The 19,710-nt window shown below is 45.2% G+C and overlaps 1 protein-coding gene across 1 annotated transcript; it reads right to left on the bottom strand.

Moving 5' to 3' along the window:
* Nucleotides 1-208: 208 nt before the first annotated feature.
* BCKDHA (branched chain keto acid dehydrogenase E1 subunit alpha) lies at nucleotides 209-17,872 on the bottom strand. Its single transcript, XM_058822849.1, has 8 exons — nucleotides 17,813-17,872; nucleotides 16,804-16,890; nucleotides 16,609-16,717; nucleotides 16,016-16,177; nucleotides 14,249-14,455; nucleotides 11,407-11,548; nucleotides 2,425-2,596; nucleotides 209-1,424 (listed from the first exon to the last, which is right to left on the bottom strand). Exons 1-8 carry the CDS (start codon nucleotides 17,855-17,857, stop codon nucleotides 1,254-1,256), a joined length of 1,095 nt encoding a protein of 364 aa, XP_058678832.1. The 5' UTR covers nucleotides 17,858-17,872; the 3' UTR covers nucleotides 209-1,253.
* Nucleotides 17,873-19,710: the final 1,838 nt, after the last annotated feature.

Genomic DNA, 19,710 nt, shown 5'->3' with positions numbered 1-19,710 from the left:
ATTAATTGTGGATCGCGGATCGTTAATTAATCCCCGGAGCTCGGATTATTAATGAATTGTCGGCCGCCGATCGTTAATTAATTCCCGGGATTTTGGGGTGAATTACCGAGAATTTCGTTGCCCGGAGCGGCGCACGGACAATTACCGGGATCATCGTTAATTAATTACGGATCGCGATCGCTAATTAGTTCTGGACACGGATCGTTCATCAGTTCTGCATCACGGATCTTTAATTAATTGCCGGGGCTCGGATCGTTCATTAATTCCCGTTCGCGGATCGTTAATTAATTCTGGATCATTGACCGTTAATCAGTCCTGGGACACCGATAATTAATCAATTCTGGATCACGGATCGTTAATTAATCCCCGGAGCTTGGATCGTTAATTAATTCTGGATCACGAACAATTCCCGCGTGGAAATTCCCGGAAAATGGACAAAAATCCCGGAAAATGGACAAAAATCCCGAAAAACCGAAAGTTCCCGAGGCGCGGAGGATCCCAGGATTTTTTGGGGGAATCCCCGAAGTTTTGGTGATCCCCGGATTTTTAAGGAATCCCCGGATTTTTAAGGAATCCCCGAATTTTTGGGAATTCCCAAATTTTTGGGGATCCCCGCCCCCCATTCCCGGAAGGAAAAAAAAAAAAACCCAAAAAGAGAAAATTTCAATTAAAAAATCCCAAAAAATGCAAACATGAGACGGCCTCGTTAATTAACGCTAATGAGGGGAACTGGGGGGCGTGGCCAGAGGGAATGGGCGTGGCTGCAGCGAGGGGGCGTGGCCAAACAAATCCTTCCTTTTCCGTGGATTTGGGGCTTTTTGGGAACTCCTGAAATAAATCTTTTATTTTCCGTGGATTTGGGGTTTTTGGGTGTTTCTGACATTCCCGGAGGTCTCAGATCCCAGGGATCCATTCCCAAAATCCCTGGGATCCATTCCCAAAATATTTCTGTTCCCAGGTGAGTTTTGGGGCGGATTTGGGGCACATTTTGAGGTAAATTTGCGGAATTTCAGCATTTTTCCAAAATTCCCGGTTTTTTTTCCCAAAATCCCCTGGGTTTTTTTCCCCCAAATTCCAGGGATTTTGGGTCATTTTTGGAAGCGCTGCAGCGGGCAGTGCTCCCCGTGGGTCTCCAGGTGAGTTTGGAGCAGATTTGGGACAGATTTAAGGCACATTTTGGGGTTTTTTTCCAGAATTTCAGCATTTTTGCCCAAAATCCCCGTTTTTTGCCCCAAACCCGGGGTTGTTCCCGGCTATTTCTGGAAGTGCTGCAGCGGGTAGTGCTCGCCGTAGGTGTCCAGGTGCCGCTGCAGCTCCTGGCGCTGCCGCCGCAGCCTCGGGGGCATCTCCAGGTAAACGTCCGAGAAGAGGAGCAGCGGCGGCGGCTTCGGCTCCCGCTCCGCCTGCTCGAACGCCTCCAGCACCTGCGTTTCAGACCAAATTCCGCCCTTTTGGACCAAATTCCGCCCTTTTGGACCAAATTCCGGACATTTCAGCCCGAATTGCGGACATTTCGGACCGAATTGCGGACATTTCAGCCCAAATTCCGGACATTTCAGCCCAAATTCCGGACGTTTCGGACCGAATTCCGGCCTTTTTGACCAAATTCCGGACATTTCGGACCCAATTGCGGACATTTCAGCCCGAATTGCGGACATTTCGGACCAAATTCCGGACATTTCGGACCAAATTCCAGCCTTTTCGGACCGAATTCCAGCAATTTCAGCCCCAATTCCGGACATTTCAGCCCAAATTCCGGCCTTTTCGGACCGAATTCCGGACGTTTCGGACCAAATTCCGGACATTTCAGCCCCAATTCCGGACATTTCAGCCCCAATTCCGGACATTTCAGCCCAAATTCCGGACGTTTCGGACCGAATTCCGGACATTTCAGCCCAAATTCCGGACATTTCAGCCCAAATTCCGGACATTTCGGACCAAATTCCGGCCTTTCCGGAAAAAAATCCCCAGTTTACAGCAAAAAATCCCCAGTTTTCAGCTCAAATTCTCCGTTTTTCAGCAAAAATACCCCAGTTTTATCACCCAAACCTCCATTTTTTCCCAAAATCCCCGTTTTTCGCACCATTTTCTGTGAGCTTTTCCTCCACTCCTTCTCCTGCCGCTTGTCCCACCAGCCGCGGTGCCCCAGGCACCGACCCCAAACCCCCCCAAAACCCCATTTTTTTCCCCCAAAACCCCATTAGTTCCCATTTTTTTCCCATTTTTTCCCAAAATCCCCGTTTTTCGCACCATTTTCTGTGAGCTTTCCCTCCACTCCTCCTCCTGCCGCTCGTCCCACCAGCCGCGGTGCCCCAGGCACCGACCCCAAACCCCCCAAAACCCCGTTTTTTTCCCCCCAAACCCCGTTTTTTCCCGTTTTTCCCCGTTTTTCCCCGTTTTTCCCAAAATCGCCGTTTTTCGCACCATTTTGCGCGAGCTTTTCCTCCAGTCCTTCTCCTGCCGCTCGTCCCACCAGCCGCGGTGGCCCAGGTAGTGCCGCAGGCGCGAGATCGGGTGGTCCTGCTTGTCCCAGTAGCTCACCTCGTCCACCGAGCGGTACGCCGAGCTGTCGTCGCTCGTGCTGTGGTGGCCGATCCTGGGGCAAAAAACGGCGATTTTGGGAAAAAAATCCCGGAGAAAATCCGTGGGGAAACGGGGAAAAGTCAGCGGGAAACGGGGGAAAAAAACCCGGGAAAAATCTGTGGGAAAACGGGGAAAAAAGATGGGGGAAATCGGAGCTGTCGTCGCTGCGGTGCCGATTCCAGGAGAAAAACGGCGATTTTGGGAAAAAAAGAACGTGGGGAAAAGGGAGATTTTGGGGGGAAAGCGAAGGTTTGGGGAGGGGGGGAAACAAATCGGATTTTTTTGGGGGAAAAGCAGGTACTTTTGAGAATAAAAGTGGAATGTTGTTTTTTGGGGGGGGAAAAAAGCGCAATTTTTTTGGGAAAAAAAGCAGAATATTTTGGGGAAAAAAAGTGCATTTTTTGGGGGGCCGTAAAAAGCAGAATATTTTGGGGGAAAAATGGATTTTTTTGGAGAAAAAATTCGGATTTTTTTGGGGTAAAAAAAAATTGGATTTTTCAGGGCTAAAAAATCAGATTTTTTGGGGGAAAAAAATCGGATTTTTGGGGCTAAAAAATCGGATTTTTCGGGGGTAAAATTCGGATTTTTTGGGGGGAAATTTTGATTTTTTTTTCGGCAGGGGAAAAAGCAAAAATTTTTGGGGAAAAAAGCGGAATATTTTGGGGAAAAAATGGAATTTTTTTTGAGAAAGAAAAATCTGATTTTTCGGGAAAAAAAATCTGATTTTTCAGGAGTAAAAAATTGGATTTTTCGGGGCTAAAATAATCGGATTTGTGGGGGTAAAAAAATCGGATTTTTGGGGGGAAAAAAATCGGATTTTCGGGGGTAAAAAAATCGGATTTTTCGGGATAAAAAATCTGATTTTTCAGGGGTAAAAAATCGGATTTTTTGGGGGTAAAAAATTGGATTTTTCAGGGGTAAAAAAATCAGAATTTTGGGGGGTAAAAAAATCTGATTTTTCGGGGGAAAAAAAATCGGATTTTTGGGGGGTAAAAAATACGATTTTTCAGGGGTAAAAAATCGGATCTTTGGGGGTAAAAAATCTGATTTTTGGGGGGAAACTTTGATTTTTTTTTCGGCAGGGGAAAAATAAATTTTTTTGGGAAAAAAGCGGAATATTTTGGGGAAAAAATGGATTTTTTTTTGAGAAAAAAAATCGGTTTTTTCGGGATAAAAAATCTGATTTTTCAGGGGTAAAGAATGGGATTTTTTGGGGGCAAAAAAATCGGATTTTTGGGGGTAAAAAAATCGGATTTTTCAGGGGTAAAAAATCTGATTTTCGGGGGTAAAAAATCTGATTTTTGGGGGGGAAACTTTGATTTTTTTTTCGGCAGGGGAAAAATAAATTTTTCTTGGGAAAAAAGCGGAATATTTTGGGGAAAAAATGGAATTTTTTTTTGAGAAAAAAAATCGGGTTTTTCGGGATAAAAAATCGGATTTTTTGGGGGTAAATATCTGATTTTTTGGGGGTAAAAAATCTGATTTTTTGGGGGTAAAAAAATCAGATTTCTCGGAGCTACAAAAATCGGTTTTTTCTGGGGTAAAAAAATCGGATTTTCGGGGCTAAAAAATCGGATTTTTCGGGGGTAAAAAATTGGATTTTTCAGGGGTAAAAAAATCAGAATTTTTGGGGGTAAAAAATCGGATTTTTCGGGGGTAAAATATCTGATTTTTTGGGGGTAAAAAAATCGCATTTTCGGGGGTAAAAAATCGGATTTTTCGTGGTAAAAAATTGGATTTTTTGGGAGTAAAAAATTGGATTTTTCAGGGGTAAAAAAATCGGATTTTTCGGGACTAAAAATATTGGATTTTTGGGGGTAAAAAATTGGATTTTTCGGGGGCAAAAAATCAGATTTTTGGGGGGTAAAAAATCGGATTTTTCAGGGGTAAAAAATCTGATTTTTCGGGGGTAAAACATCGGATTTTTGGGGGTAAAAAAATCGGATTTTCGGGGGTAAAAAATCGGATTTTTTGGGGGGAAACTTTGATTTTTTTTTCGGCAGGGGAAAAATAAATTTTTTTGGAAAAATGCGGAATATTTTGGGGAAAAAATAGAATTTTTTTTGAGAAAAAAAAAATCGGGTTTTTCTAGATAAAAAATCTGATTTTCGGGGGTAAAATTTCGGATTTCTCGGGGCTAAAAAATCGGATTTTTCGGGGCTAAAAAAATCTGATTTTTTGGGGGTAAAAAAATCGGATTTTCAGGGGTAAAAAATCTGATTTTTGGGGATAAAAAATCTGATTTCCCAGGGGTAAAAAATCTGATTTTTCGGGGGCAAAAAATCGGATTTTTGGGGGTAAAAAAATCGCATTTTCGGGGGTAAAAAAATCGGATTTTTCGGGATAAAAAATTGGACTTTTTGGGGGTAAAAAATTGGATTTTTCGGGGGTAAAAAAATCAGAATTTTGTGGGGTAAAAAAATCTGATTTTTCGGGGGAAAAAAATCGGATTTTTGGGGGGTAAAAAATCGGATTTTTGTGGGTAAAAAATCTGATTTTTTTGGGGGGAAACTTTGATTTTTTTTCGGCAGGGGAAAAATAAATTTTTTTTGGGAAAAAAGCGGAATATTTTGGGGAAAAAATGGAATTTTTTTTTGAGAAAAAAAAATCGGATTTTTCAGGATAAAAAATCGGATTTTTCAGGGGTAAAAAATTGGATTTTTTGGGGCTAAAAAAATCGGATTTTTGGTGGTAAAAAAATCGGATTTTCGGGGGTAAAAAATCGGATTTTTCGGGGATAAAAATTGGATTTTTCAGGGGTAAAAAAATCAGAATTTTGGGGGGTAAAAAAATCTGATTTTTCAGCGTAAAAAAATCGGATTTTTCGCGGGTAAAAAATTGGATTTTTTGGGAGTAAAAAATTGGATTTTTCAGGGGTAAAAAAATCAGAATTTTTAGGGGTAAAAAAATCAGATTTTTGGGGGTAAAAAAATCGGATTTTTCAGGGGTAAAAAAATTGGATTTTGGGGGGTAAAAAATCGGATTTTTTGGGGTAAAAAGTCTGATTTTTGGGGGGTAAAAAATTGGATTTCTCGGGGGTAAAAAAATCGGATTTTTCGGGACTAAAAAAATCGGATTTTTGGGGGTAAAAATCGGATCTTTGTGGGTAAAAAATCGGATTTTTTGGGGGGAAACTTTGATTTTTTTTTCGGCAGGGGAAATATAAATTTTTCTTGGGAAAAAAGCGGAATATTTTGGGGAAAAAATGGAATTTTTTGGGGAAAAAAAATCGGATTTTTCGGGATAAAAAATCAGATTTTTCAGGGGTAAAAAATCGGATTTTTCGGGGTAAAAAATTGGATTTTTCGGGGCTAAAAAAATCGGATTTTTGGGGGTAAAAAAATCGGATTTTTCAGAGGTAAAAAATCGGATCTTTGGGGGTAAAAAATCTGATTTTTGGGGGGGAAACTTTGATTTTTTTTCGGCAGGGGAAAAATAAATTTTTCTTGGGAAAAAAGCGGAATATTTTGGGGAAAAAATGGAATTTTTTTTTGAGAAAAAAAAATCGGGTTTTTCGGGATAAAAAATCGGATTTTTTGGGGGTAAATATCTGATTTTTTGGGGGTAAAAAATCTGATTTTTTGGGGGTAAAAAAATCAGATTTCTCGGAGCTACAAAAATCGTTTTTTTCTGGGGTAAAAAAATCGGATTTTTCGGGGTAAAAAATTGGATTTTTTGGGGGTAAAAAATTGGATTTTTCAGGGGTAAAAAAATCAGAATTTTTGGGGGTAAAAAATCGGATTTTTCGGGGGTAAAATATCGGATTTTTTGGGGGTAAAAAATCGCATTTTCGGGGGTAAAAAATCGGATTTTTCGGGGTAAAAAATTGGATTTTTTGGGAGTAAAAAATTGGATTTTTCAGGGGTAAAAAAATCGGATTTTTGGGGGTAAAAAATTGGATTTTTCTGGGGTAAAAAAATCGGATTTTTTGAGGTAAAAAATTGGATTTTTGGTGGTAAAAAAATCGGATTTTCAGGGGTGAAAAATCAGATTTTTCGGGGCAAAAAATCGGATTTTTCGGGGTAGAAAAATCGGATTTTTCAGGGGTAAAAAAATCGGATTTTGGGGGTAAAAAATCGGATTTTCGGGGGTAAAAAATTGGATTTCTCGGGGGTAAAAAAATCGGATTTTTCGGGACTAAAAAAATTGGATTTTTGGGGGTAAAAAATTGGATTTTTCGGGGGCAAAAAATCAGATTTTTGGGGGGTAAAAAATCGGATTTTTCAGGGGTAAAAAATCTGATTTTTCGGGGGTAAAACATCGGATTTTTGGGGGTAAAAAAATCGGATTTTCGGGGGTAAAACATCGGATTTTTTGGGGGCAAAAATCGGATTTTCGGGGGAAAAAATTGGATTTTTTGGGGGTAAAAAATTGAATTTTTCGGGGATAAAAAAATCAGAATTTTGGGGGGTAAAAAAATCGGATTTTTGGGGGGTAAAAAAATCGGATCTTTGGGGGTAAAAACTCTGATTTTTTGGGGGGAAACTTTGATTTTTTTTTCGGCAGGGGAAAAATAAATTTTTTTGGAAAAATGCGGAATATTTTGGGGAAAAAATGGAATTTTTTTTGAGAAAAAAAAATCGGGTTTTTCGGGATAAAAAATCTGATTTTCGGGGGTAAACATTCGGATTTCTCGGGGCTAAAAAATCGGATTTTTCGGGGCTAAAAAAATCTGATTTTTTGGCGGTAAAAAAATCGGATTTTCGGGGGTAAAAAATCTGATTTTTGGGGATAAAAAATCTGATTTCCCAGGGGTAAAAAATCGGATTTTTCGGGGGCAAAAAATCGGATTTTTGGGGGTAAAAAAATCGCATTTTCGGGGGTAAAAAAATCGGATTTTTCGGGGGTAAAAAAATCAGAATTTTGGGGGTAAAAAATTGGATTTTTCGGGGGTAAAAAAATCAGAATTTTGTGGGGTAAAAAAATCTGATTTTTCGGGGGAAAAAAATCGGATTTTTGTGGGTAAAAAATCTGATTTTTTTGGGGGGAAACTTTGATTTTTTTTCGGCAGGGGAAAAATAAATTTTTTTTGGGAAAAAAGCGGAATATTTTGGGGAAAAAATGGAATTTTTTTGGGGAAAAAAAAATCGGATTTTTCAGGATAAAAAATCGGATTTTTCAGGGGTAAAAAATTGGATTTTTTGGGGCTAAAAAAATCGGATTTTTGGTGGTAAAAAAATCGGATTTTCGGGGGTAAAAAATCGGATTTTTCGGGGATAAAAAATTGGATTTTTCAGGGGTAAAAAAATCAGAATTTTTGGGGGTAAAAAAATCTGATTTTTCGGGGCAAAAAAATCGGATTTCTCGGGGGTAAAAAAATCAGATTTTTCGGGGGTAGAAAAAATCGGATTTTTGGGGGGTAAAAAATACGATTTTTCAGGGGTAAAAAAATCGGATTTTGGGGGGTAAAAAATCTGATTTTTCGGGAGTAAAACATCGGATTTTTCGGGGGCAAAAAATCGGATTTTTTAGGGGTAAAAAAATCGCATTTTCGGGGGTAAAAAAATCGGATTTTTCGGGATAAAAAATTGGATTTTTTGGGGGTAAAAAATTGGATTTTTCAGGGGTAAAAAAATCGGATTTATTTGGGGCAAAAAATCGGATTTTTCAGGGGTAAAAACTCGGATTTTTTGGGGGAAAACTTTGATTTTTTTCTTTGGCAGGGGAAAAATAAATTTTTTTGGGAAAAAAGCGGAATATTTTGGGGAAAAATGGAAATTTTTTTGAGAAAAGAAAATCGGGTTTTTCGGGATAAAAAATCGGATTTTTCGGGGGTAAAAAATTGGATTTTTTGGGAGTAAAAAATTGGATTTTTCAGGGGTAAAAAAATCAGAATTTTTGGGGGTAAAAAAATCTGATTTTTCAGGAGTAAAAAAATTGGATTTTTGGGGGTAAAACAATCGGATTTTTCGGGGCTAAAAAAATAGGATTTTTTGGGGCAAAAAATCGGATTTCTCAGGGGAAAAAAATCAGATTTTTGAGGGGTAAAAAATATGATTTTTCAGGGGTAAAAAAATTGGATTTTGGGGGGTAAAAAATCGGATTTTTCGGGGGTAAAAAAATCAGAAGTTTTGGGGGTAAAAAAATCGGATTTTCGGGGGTAAAACAATCGGATTTTCGGGGGTAAAAAATTGGATTGTTTGGGGGTAAAAAATTGGATTTTTCAGGGGTAAAAAAATCAGATTTTTCGGGGGTAAAAAAATCAGATTTTGGGGGGTAAATAATCGGAATTTTGTGGGTAAAAAATCGGATTTTTTGGGGGGAAACTTTGATTTTTTTTCGGCAGGGGAAAAATAAATTTTTTTTGGGAAAAAAGCGGAATATTTTGGGGAAAAAATGGAATTTTTTTTGAGAAAAAAAAAATCGGATTTTTCGAGATAAAAAATCAGATTTTTCGGGGCAAAAAATCGGATTTTTCGGGGTAGAAAAATCGGATTTTTCAGGGGTAAAAAAATCGGATTTTGGGGGTAAAAAATCGGATTTTCGGGGGTAAAAAGTTGGATTTTTTGGGGTAAAAAGTCGGATTTTTGGGGGGTAAAAAATTGGATTTCTCGGGGATAAAAAAATCGGATTTTTCGGGACTAAAAAAATTGGATTTTTGGGGGTAAAAAATTGGATTTTTCGGGGGCAAAAAATCAGATTTTTGGGGGGTAAAAAATCGGGTTTTTCAGGGGTAAAAAATCTGATTTTTCGGGGATAAAACATCGGATTTTTTGGGGGCAAAAATCGGATTTCTCGGGGGTAAAAAATCGGATTTTCGGGGGAAAAAATTGGATTTTTTGGGGGTAAAAAAATCAGAATTTTGGGGGGTAAAAAAATCGGATTTTTCGGGGGAAAAAAATCGGATTTTTGGGGGGTAAAAAATACGATTTTTCAGGGGTAAAAAAATCGGATTTACGGGGGTAAAAAATCTGATTTTTTGGGGGGAAACTTTGATTTTTTTTCGGCAGGGGAAAAATAAATTTTTTTGGAAAAAAGCGGAATATTTTGGGGAAAAAATGGAATTTTTTTTGAGAAAAAAAAATCGGTTTTTTCGGGATAAAAAATCTGATTTTCGGGGGTAAAAATTCGGATTTCTCGGGGGTAAAAAATCGGATTTTTCGGGGCTAAAAAAATCTGATTTTTTGGGGGTAAAAAAATCGGATTTTCGGGGGTAAAAAATCTGATTTTTCGGGGGCAAAAAAATCGGATTTTTCGGGGGAAAAAAATCGGATTTTTGGGGGTAAAAAAATACGATTTTTCAGGGGTAAAAAAATCGGATTTTTCGGGATAAAAGATTGGATTTTTTGGGGGTAAAAAATTGGATTTTTCGGGGGTAAAAAAATCAGAATTTTGGGGGGTAAAAAAATCTGATTTTTCGGGGGAAAAAAATCGGATTTTTGGGGGGTAAAAAATACGATTTTTCAGGGGTAAAAAAATCAGAATTTTGGGGGGTAAATAATCGGATTTTTGTGGGTAAAAAAACTGATTTTTTTGGGGGGAAACTTTGATTTTTTTTCGGCAGGGGAAAAATAAATTTCTTTTGGGAAAAAAGCAGAATATTTTGGGGAAAAAATGGAATTTTTTTGGGGAAAAAAAAAATCGGATTTTTGGTGGTAAAAAAATCGGATTTTCGGGGGTAAAAAATCGGATTTTTCGGGGATAAAAAATTGGATTTTTTGGGGGTAAAAAATTGGATTTTTCAGGGGTAAAAAAATCAGAATTTTTGGGGGTAAAAAAATCTGATTTTTCGGGGTAAAAAAATCGGATTTTTTGGGGGCAAAAAAATCGGATTTTCGGGGGTAAAAAAATCAGATTTTTCGGGGGTAGAAAAAATCGGATTTTTGGGGGGTAAAAAATACGATTTTTCAGGGGTAAAAAAATCGGATTTTGGGGGGTAAAAAAATCGGATTTTTCGGGATAAAAAATTGGATTTTTTGGGGGTAAAAAATTGGATTTTTCAGGGGTAAAAAAATCGGATTTATTGGGGGCAAAAAATCGGATTTTTCAGGGGTAAAAACTCGGATTTTTTGGGGGAAAACTTTGATATTTTTCTTCGGCAGGGGAAAAATAAATTTTTTTGGGGAAAAAAGCGGAATATTTTGGGGAAAAATGGAAATTTTTTTGAGAAAAGAAAATCGGGTTTTTCGGGATAAAAAATCAGATTTTTCGGGGGTAAAAAATTGGATTTTTTGGGAGTAAAAAATTGGATTTTTCAGGGGTAAAAAAATCAGAATTTTTGGGGGTAAAAAAATCTGATTTTTCAGGGGTAAAAAAATTGGATTTTTTGGGGGTAGAAAAAATTGGATTTTTTGGGTCAAAAAATCGGATTTTTCGGGGGAAAAAATCGGATTTTTGGGAGGTAAAAAATACGATTTTTCAGGGGTAAAAAAATTGGATTTTGGGGGGTAAAAAATCGGATTTTTCAGGGGTAAAAAATCGGATTTTTCGGGGGTAAAAAAAATCGGATTTTTGGGGGGTAAAAAATACGATTTTTCAGGCGTAAAAAAATCGGATTTTGGGGGGTAAAAAAATCGGATTTTTCGGGGGCAAAAAAATCGGATTTTCGGGGGTAAAAAATCTGATTTTTCGGGAGTAAAACATCGGATTTTTCGGGGGCAAAAAATCGGATTTTTCGGGGGAAAAAAATCGGATTTCTCGGGGGAAAAAAACCGAATTTTTCAGGGGTAAAAAAATCGGATTTTGGGGGGTAAAAAATCGGATTTTTCAGGGGTAAAAAATCGGATTTTTCGGGGGTAAAAAAAACGGATTTTTCGGGGGAAAAAAGCTGAATTTTTTTTGGGTGACAAAAGCAGATTTTTGGGGTAATTGTGAGGTGCCCACCTGTAGGTCATGGCCTCGATGAGGATGGGCTGGTTCTCGGCCACCGCGCGCCGCCGCGCCTCCCTCGTGGCGTTGTAGACGGCGAAGACGTCGTTGCCGTCGACGCGGATCGAGAGCAGCCCGTAGCCGGGGCCCCGGGCGGCTGCGGGGAAAAGGGTTGGAATTGGGGGAAAAACACGGGATTTGGGGAAAAACACGGGATTTGGGGAAAAACATGGGATTTGGGGAAAAACACGGGATTTGGGGGGAAAAATCACGGAATTTGGGAGCTTCCATCCCCAATGAGAGCAGGGAAAACACTATCGGAATTTGGGGGAAAAACCTGGAATTTGGGGTTTGTGTGAGCAGGGAGAGAGGGGAAAACATGATGGGGTTTTGGGAAAAAAAAACTCCGGAGATTTTGAGGGAAAAAACTCGGAATTTGGGGTTTGTGTCCGCAGGGAGAGAGGGGAAAAACCACTGGGATTTTGGGGAAAAAAATCCCGGGATTTTGAGGGGAAAAGAACGGAATTTGGGGTTTGTGTCCGCAGGGAGAGAGAGGAAAACACGCTGGGATTTTGGGGAAAAAAACCCCGGGATCTTGGGGAAAAAAACTCCGGAATTTGGGGTTTGTGTCCGCAGGGAGAGAGGGGAAACATGATGGGATTTTTGGGGAAAAAACCCCGGGATCTTGGGGGAAAAAATCCAGAATTTGGGGGTTTGTGTCCTCAGTGAGACAGGAGAAAACATGATGGGGTTTTGGGGAAAAAACATCCGGGATTTGGGGGAAAAAACCCCTGAGATTTTGGGGGAAAAATTCCGGAATTTGGGGGTTTGTGTCCACAGGGAGAGAGGGGAAAACACGCTGGGATTTTGGGGAAAAACCCCTGGGATTTTGGGGAAAAACATCCGGAATTTTGGGGTTTCCATCCCCAATGAGAGCAGGGAAAACACGCTGCGATTTTGGGGAAAAAATCCCGAGATTTTGGGGAAAAAACCCTGGGATTTTGGGGTATAAACCACCAGATTTGGGGGTTTATGTCCGCAGGGAGAGAGGGGAAAACACGCTGGGATTTTGGGGGAAAAAATCCGGAATTTGGGAGCTTCCATCCCCAATGAGAGCAGGGAAAACACAATTGGAATTTGGGGGAAAAACCTGGAATTTGGGGTTTGTGTGTGCAGGGAGAGAGGGGAAAACATGATGGGGTTTTGGGAAAAAAAAAAAACAACGAGATTTTGGGGGAAAAAATCTGGAATTTGGGGTTTGTGTCCGCAGGGAGAGAGGGGAAAACATGCTGGGATTTTGGGGAAAAAAATCCCGGGATTTTGGGGAAAAAAACTCCGGAATTTGGGGTTTGTGTCTGCAGGGAGAGAGGGGAAACATGATGGGATTTTTGGGGAAAAAATCCAGAATGTGGGGGTTGGTGTCCTCAGTGAGAGAGGGGAAAACATGATGGGGTTTTGGGGAAAAAACATCCGAGATTTTGGGCAAAAAAACCCTGAGATTTTGGGGGAAAAATTCCGGAATTTGGGGGTTTGTGTCCGCAGGGAGAGAGGGAAAAACACGCTGGGATTTTGGGAAAAAAACCCTGAGATTTTGGGGGAAAAATTCCGGAATTTGGGGGCTTATGTCCACAGGGAGAGAGGGGAAAACACGCTGGGATTTTGGGGAAAAAAACCCGGAATTTGGGGTTTGTGTCTGCAGGGAGAGAGGGGAAAACATGCTGGGGTTTTGGGGGAAAGAACCCAGAATTTGGGGGTTTCCGTCCCCAGTGAGAGCAGGGAAAACACTATAGGAATTTGGGGAAAAAAAACGGAATTTGGGGTTTGTGTCCGCAGGGAGAAAGGGGAAAACACGCTGGGGTTTTGGGATAAAAAAACCCCGGGATTTTGGGAAAAAAAAACCCGAGATTTGGGGGAAAAACACCCGGAATTTGGGGTTTGTGTCCGCAGGGAGAGAGGGGAAAAACCACTGGGATTTTGGGAAAAAAAACTCCGGGATTTTGAGGAAAAACTCCGGAATTTGGGGGTTTGTGTCCGCAGGGAGAGGTGGGAAAACATGGTGGGATTTTGGGGAAGAAAACCCCGGATTTTGGGGTTTCCTCCATGCTGAGGACCCCAGGAGCTGGAAGCCCAAAATCCCCAAAACTGGAGCCCCAAAACCCCAGGGTTTTTTTCCCAAAGCCCCAAGGATCTCCCACCCCAAAATCCCAGGATATTTCCCCAAATTCCCAGGAATCTCCTGCCCCAAAAACCCCTCAAAACCCCTCAAACCAGCCCAAAACCACCGAAACGCCGCAAATCGTCCCAAAATGACCCAAATCTGGGGGGTTTTGGGTCTCTCACCGATGCCGTCGCCCCGGTACTGCTCCGAGGTGGGCGCGGAGATGGCGCAGCCGTTGTTGCGGCAGAAGAAGACGATGGGACCAACCAAAACGCCCCAAAACGCCCCAAAACCACCGAAACGCCGCAAATCATCCCAAAATGACCCAAATCTGGGGGTTTTTGGGTCTCTCACCGATGCCGTCGCCCCGGTACTGCTCCGAGGTGGGCGTGGAGATGGCGCAGCCGTTGTTGCGGCAGAAGAAGACGATGGGACCAACCAAAACACCCCAAAACGCCCCAAAACCACAAAAACACGCGTAAATCATCCCAAAATGACCCAAATCTGGGGGGTTTTGGGTCTCTCACCGATGCCGTCGCCCCGGTACTGCTCCGAGGTGGGCGTGGAGATGGCGCAGCCGTTGTTGCGGCAGAAGAAGACGATGGGGCCAACCAAAACGCCCCAAAACGCCCCAAAACCACCGAAACGCCGCAAATCATCCCAAAATGACCCAAATCTGGGGGGTTTTGGGTCTCTCACCGATGCCGTCGCCCCGGTACTGCTCCGAGGTGGGCGTGGAGATGGCGTAGCCGTTGTTGCGGCAGAAGAAGACGATGGGGCACTCGAGGGTGGCGGCGAAGTTGAAGCCGGCGTGCGCGTCGCCCTCGCTGGCCGCGCCCTCGCCGAAATAGCAAACGACGGCGCGGCTCGCGTCCGCGCGCTTGATGGCGTACGCCGCGCCCACCGCTGGGGCGAAAAACCGCGATTTCGGGCAAATCGGCCGGAATTCGTCATTGGGAGGGATTGGGGGATATCGGGGGGAAAAAAAAAAAAAAAATCGCGAGTTTTTTCGTTGGGAAGAAGGCGGGGAAAACGGGGGGGATGTGGGGTGGGGAAAAAATCCTGAATTTTTTAATTGGGGGGGAAAAATCAGGGCGTTTGGGGGAAAAAATACGGGGTTTTGGGGGGTTAGATTTAGGGGGAAAAGAAATGGGGTTTGGGGGGAAAAAAAATCCTGAATTTTTTAATTGGGGAAAAATCAGGGCGTTTGGGGGAAAAAAAATGGGGTTTTGGGGGGGTAGATTTAGGGGGAAAAGAAATGGGGTTTGGGGGGAAAAAAAATCCTGAATTTTTTAATTGGGGAAAAATCAGGGCGTTTGGGGGGAAAAAAAACGGGGTTTTGGGTAAAAATGAGTGAATCTGATATCGGGAGGGATGGGGGGGATCTGGGGGAAATGGGGGGATTACAGAAAAAAATGACAAAATTTTACATTGGGGAAAACGGATAAAATTTGACGGGGAAAAAATAGGGGATTTTGGGGGAGAGGGATTTGGGGGGAAAAGGGGAAAATTGAGGGGAAAATGAGGGGAAAAAAGAGGGGAAGAATGGTGAAAAAAAAAGGCGGGCAATTTGGGGGAAAATAGGGAAATCTGCGGGAAAAAGGGGAAATTGGGGAAAAAAGGAGGGAAAAAGTGGGGAGTTCAGGGAAAAAATCAGGGGAAATTGGGGAAAAAAGGAGGGAAAAAGTGGGGAATTCAGGGAAAAATCAGGGGAAATTTGGGGGAAAAAAGGAGGGAAAAAGTGGGGAGTTCAGGGAAAAATCAGGGGAAACTGGGGAAAAAAGGAGGGGAAAAGTGGGGAATTCAGGGAAAAATCAGGGGAAATTTGGGGGAAAAAGGAGGGAAAAAGTGGGGAATTCAGGGAAAAATCAGGGGAAATTGGGGAAAAAAGGAGGGAAAAAGTGGGGAATTCAGGGAAAAATCAGGGGAAATTGGGGAAAAAAGGAGGGGAAAAGTGGGGAATTCAGGGAAAAATCAGGGGAAACTGGGGAAAAAAGGAGGGAAAAAGTGGGGAATTCAGGGAAAAATCAGGGGAAATTGGGGAAAAAAGGAGGGAAAAAGTGGGGAATTCAGGGAAAAATCAGGGGAAATTGGGGAAAAAAGGAGGGGAAAAGTGGGGAATTCAGGGAAAAATCAGGGGAAATTTGGGGGAAAAAGGAGGGAAAAAGTGGGGAGTTCAGGGAAAAATCAGGGGAAACTGGGGAAAAAAAGAAGGGAAAAAGTGGGGAGTTCAGGGAAAAATCAGGGGAAATTTGGGGGAAAAACGGGAGGAATTTTTTGGGGAAAAGGGGGGAAATAAGGGGAGGGATTTGGGGGAAAACAGAGTGAATTTGGGGAATAAAAGGTGAAATTTAGGGGAAAAAATGGTGGAAAAAAGCAGAGATTTCAGAGGAAAAAAAAGGGGAAATTTCGGGAAAGCAAAGGGGGGGTTCCCAGGGGGACAGGTGCCACCCCCAGGTGCGTCACCTTGCGGGATCTGCGTGGCCAGCGGGGACGAGATGGTGACGAAGTGGCGCTCGCGGCAGCCGTAGTGCACCGGCATCTGGCGGCCCTTGCCGGGGTCGCGCGCGTTGCCGTAGCACTGGGCCATGAACAGCTCCAGCGGGTACCCGCGGTACAGCAGCACACCTGGGGACAGGTGAGGGCACACCTGTGGCACCTGGGGCACACCTGTGTCACACCTGAGTTACCCATGTAACCATGAACAGCTCCAGCGGGTACCCGCGGTACAGCAGCACACCTGGGGACAGGTGAGGGCACACCTGTGGCACCTGGGGCACACCTGTGTCACCTGTGATACACCTGTGATACACCTGTGTCACCTGGGTTACACCTGGGGCACACCTGTGTCACACCTGAGTTACCTATGTAACCATGAACAGCCCCAGGGGGTACCCGCGGTACAGCAGCACACCTGGGGACAGGTAAGGGCTCACCTGTGTCACACCTGTCCTCACCTGCCTCGCGGTACTGCCCGAACACCAGGTCGCTGCTCTCCAGGGCGGCTCACCTGTCACACCTGGACACACCTGAGCACACCTGAGCACACCTGTCCTCACCTGCCTCGCGGTACTGCCCGAACACCAGGTCGCTGCTGTCCAGGGCGGCGGCGCTGCCCACGTGCGTCCCCTCCTCGCCGTAGTTGGTCATGTAGAACGAGATCCGGCCCTGCGCAGGTGAGACACAGGTGAGACACAGGTGAGACACAGGTGAGACACAGGTGAGTCCCCCAGGTGTGCCCAGGTGAGCCTCACCTGTCGCTGGGACTCGTACAGGATCCTGTCCATGGTGTTGAGCAGCGTCATCGTCTTGTAGAGCTTCAGCACCTGCTCCTTGGGCAGCTGCGGACAGGTGGGACAGGTGAGGGACAGGTGAGGGACAGGTGAGGGACACCTGGGCAGGTGGCACCTGTCCCGTATCACCTGTCCTCCCTGTCTGTCCATCACCCGGTACACCGGGATCCCGGCTGTGTTACCTGTCCCCGGTGTGTGTTACCTGTCCAGGTGTGTGTTACCTGTCCCAGCTGTGTCCCAGGTGTGTGTTACCTGTCCCAGGTGTGTGTTACCTATCCCAGCTGTGTCCCAGCTGTGTGTTACCCGTCCCAGCTGTGTGTTACCTGTCCCAGCTGTGTCCCAGGTGTGTGTTACCTGTCCCAGGTGTGTGTTACCTGTCCCAGGTGTGTCCCAGGTGTATCCCAGGTGTCTGTTACCTGTCCCAGCTGTGTCCCAGCTGTGTGTTACCTGTCCAGGTGTCTGTTACCTGTCCAGGTGTGTGTTACCTGTCCAGCTGTGTGTCCCAGCTGTGTGTTACCTGTCCAGCTGTGTGTTACCTGTCCCAGCTGTGTGTTACCTGCCCAGCTGTGTCCCAGCTGTGTGTTACCTGTCCAGCTGTGTGTTACCTGCCCAGCTGTGTCCCAGCTGTGTGTTACCTGCCCAGCTGTGTGTTACCTGTCCCAGCTGTGTGTTACCTGCCCAGCTGTGTGTTACCTGTCCCAGCTGTGTGTTACCTGTCCCAGCTGTGTGTTACCTGCCCAGCTGTGTGTTACCTGTCCCAGCCGTGTGTTACCCGTCCCAGCTGTGTGTTACCTGTCCCAGCTGTGTGTTACCTGCCCAGCTGTGTCCCAGCTGTGTGTTACCTGTCCAGCTGTGTGTTACCTGCCCAGCTGTGTGTTACCTGTCCCAGCTGTGTGTTACCTGTCCCAGGTGTGTGTTACCTGTCCCAGGTGTGTCCCAGCTGTGTGTTACCTGTCCAGATGCGCCTCACCTGCGGATCCTCGGACTGCCGTATCACCTGTCCCTGCCGGTCCATCACGCGGTACACGGGGATCCCAGCTGTGTTACCTGTCCCAGGTGTGTCCCAGGTGTGTGTTACCTGTCCCAGCTGTGTTACCTGTCCCAGGTGTGTCCCAGGTGTGTGTTACCTGTCCCAGCTGTGTGTTACCTGTCCCAGGTGTGTGTTACCTGCCCAGCTGTGTCCCAGCTGTGTGTTACCTGCCCAGCTGTGTGTTACCTGTCCAGCTGTGTGTTACCTGCCCAGCTGTGTCCCAGCTGTGTGTTACCTGTCCAGCTGTGTGTTACCTGTCCCAGGTGTGTGTTACCTGTCCCAGCTGTGTTACCTGTCCCAGGTGTGTGTTACCTGTCCCAGCTGTGTCCCAGGTGTGTGTTACCTGTCCCAGCCGTGTGTTACCCGTCCCAGCTGTGTCCCAGCTGTGTGTTACCTGCCCAGCTGTGTGTTACCTGTCCCAGCTGTGTGTTACCTGTCCCAGGTGTGTGTTACCTGTCCCAGGTGTGTCCCAGCTGTGTGTTACCTGTCCAGGTGCGCCTCACCTGCGGATCCTCGGACTGCCGTATCACCTGTCCCTGCCGGTCCATCACGCGGTACACGGGGATCCCGGACAGCACCTGGGGCTGGATGAACTCGAGGCGCTCGGCGAACTCGGCCGAGGCTCCGGGGAACTGCGGCCGCTCCTCGGGGGAGCCCTGGGGACATTTGGGGACATTTGGGGACATTTGGGGACATTTGGGGACATTTGGGGACCCTGGGGTGCTCGTCCCCTCATTGTCACCCCCCAATGTCCCCTCGCGTCCCCTCCCCGTCACCCCCCCATTGTCCCCCCCAAATGTCCCCCCAAATGTCCCCCCCGTCGCCCCCCCATTGTCCCCTCAGTGTCACACCCCCCCCCCCAAAATGTCCCCAAATGTCCCCGCATTGTCCCACACCAATGGCCCCAGTGTCCCCTCCCTGTGCCCTCACCGTCACCCCGCAAATGTCCCCCCAAATGTCACCTCATTGTCACCCCAAAATGCCCCCACATGTCCCCCCAAAATGTCCGCGCTGTCCCCTGTGTCCCCTCTCTGTCCCCTCCCTGTGCCCTCACTGTCCCCTCACGGTCACCCCCCAAATGTCCCCCCAAATGTCCCCTCATTGTCACCCCAAAATGTCCCCAAATGTCCCCCCGAAATGTCCCCAGATGTCCCCGCTGTCCCCTCCATGTCCCCTCCCTGTCCCCTCACTGTCAGCCCCACAAAATGTCCCCACATGTCCCCCCAAAATGTCCCCGCTGTCCCCTGTGTCCCCCCTCGGTCCCCCCTCTGTCCCCTCACGGTCACCCCCCAAACGTCCCCCCAAATGTCCCCTCTCTGTCCCTCATTGTCACCCCAAAATGTCCCCAAATGTCCTCCCAAAATGTCCCCGCTGTCCCCCGTCCCCGCTGTCAGCCCCACAAGATGTCCCCACAAAATGTCCCCCGATGTCCCCGCTGTCCCCTCTCTGTCCCTCTCCCTGTGCCCTCACGGTCACCCCCCAAACGTCCCCCCAGATGTCCCCTCTCTGTCCCCTCTCTGTCCCCTCATTGTCCCCCCAAAATGCCCCCAAACGTCCCCCCAAATGTCCCCTCTCTGTCCCCTCATTGTCACCCCAAAATGTCCCCAAATGTCCTCCCAAAATGTCCCCTCCCTGTCCCCCGTCCCCACTCACTGTCAGCCCCACAAAATGTCCCCACAAAATGTCCCCGCTGTCCCCTCTCTGTCCCTCTCCCTGTGCCCTCACGGTCACCCCCCAAATGTCCCCTCTCTGTCCCCTCATTGTCACCCCAAAATGACCCCAAATGTCCCCCCAAAATGTCCCCTCTCTGTCCCCTCACTGTCACCCCAAAATGTCCC

The sequence above is a fragment of the Ammospiza caudacuta genome, chromosome 35, assembly GCF_027887145.1.
Source record: "Ammospiza caudacuta isolate bAmmCau1 chromosome 35, bAmmCau1.pri, whole genome shotgun sequence".
In the NCBI taxonomy this organism is placed as follows: domain Eukaryota; kingdom Metazoa; phylum Chordata; class Aves; order Passeriformes; family Passerellidae; genus Ammospiza; species Ammospiza caudacuta.
The sequence above is the reverse complement of the archived record's forward strand: the minus strand, read 5'-3'. Positions and strand labels throughout refer to the sequence as shown.

Coding starts and splice junctions, on each gene's coding strand:
- BCKDHA (XM_058822849.1), bottom strand. CDS start 17,857: ATGGACCGGCAGGGACAGGTGATACGGCAGTCCGAGGATCCGCAG. Junction 16,178..16,608: donor CGGGCAGTACCGCGAGGCAG/GTGAGGACAGGT, acceptor ACCTGTCCCCAG/GTGTGCTGCTGTACCGCGGG. Junction 11,549..14,248: donor GTACCGGGGCGACGGCATCG/GTGAGAGACCCA, acceptor TTTTCCCCGCAG/CCGCCCGGGGCCCCGGCTAC.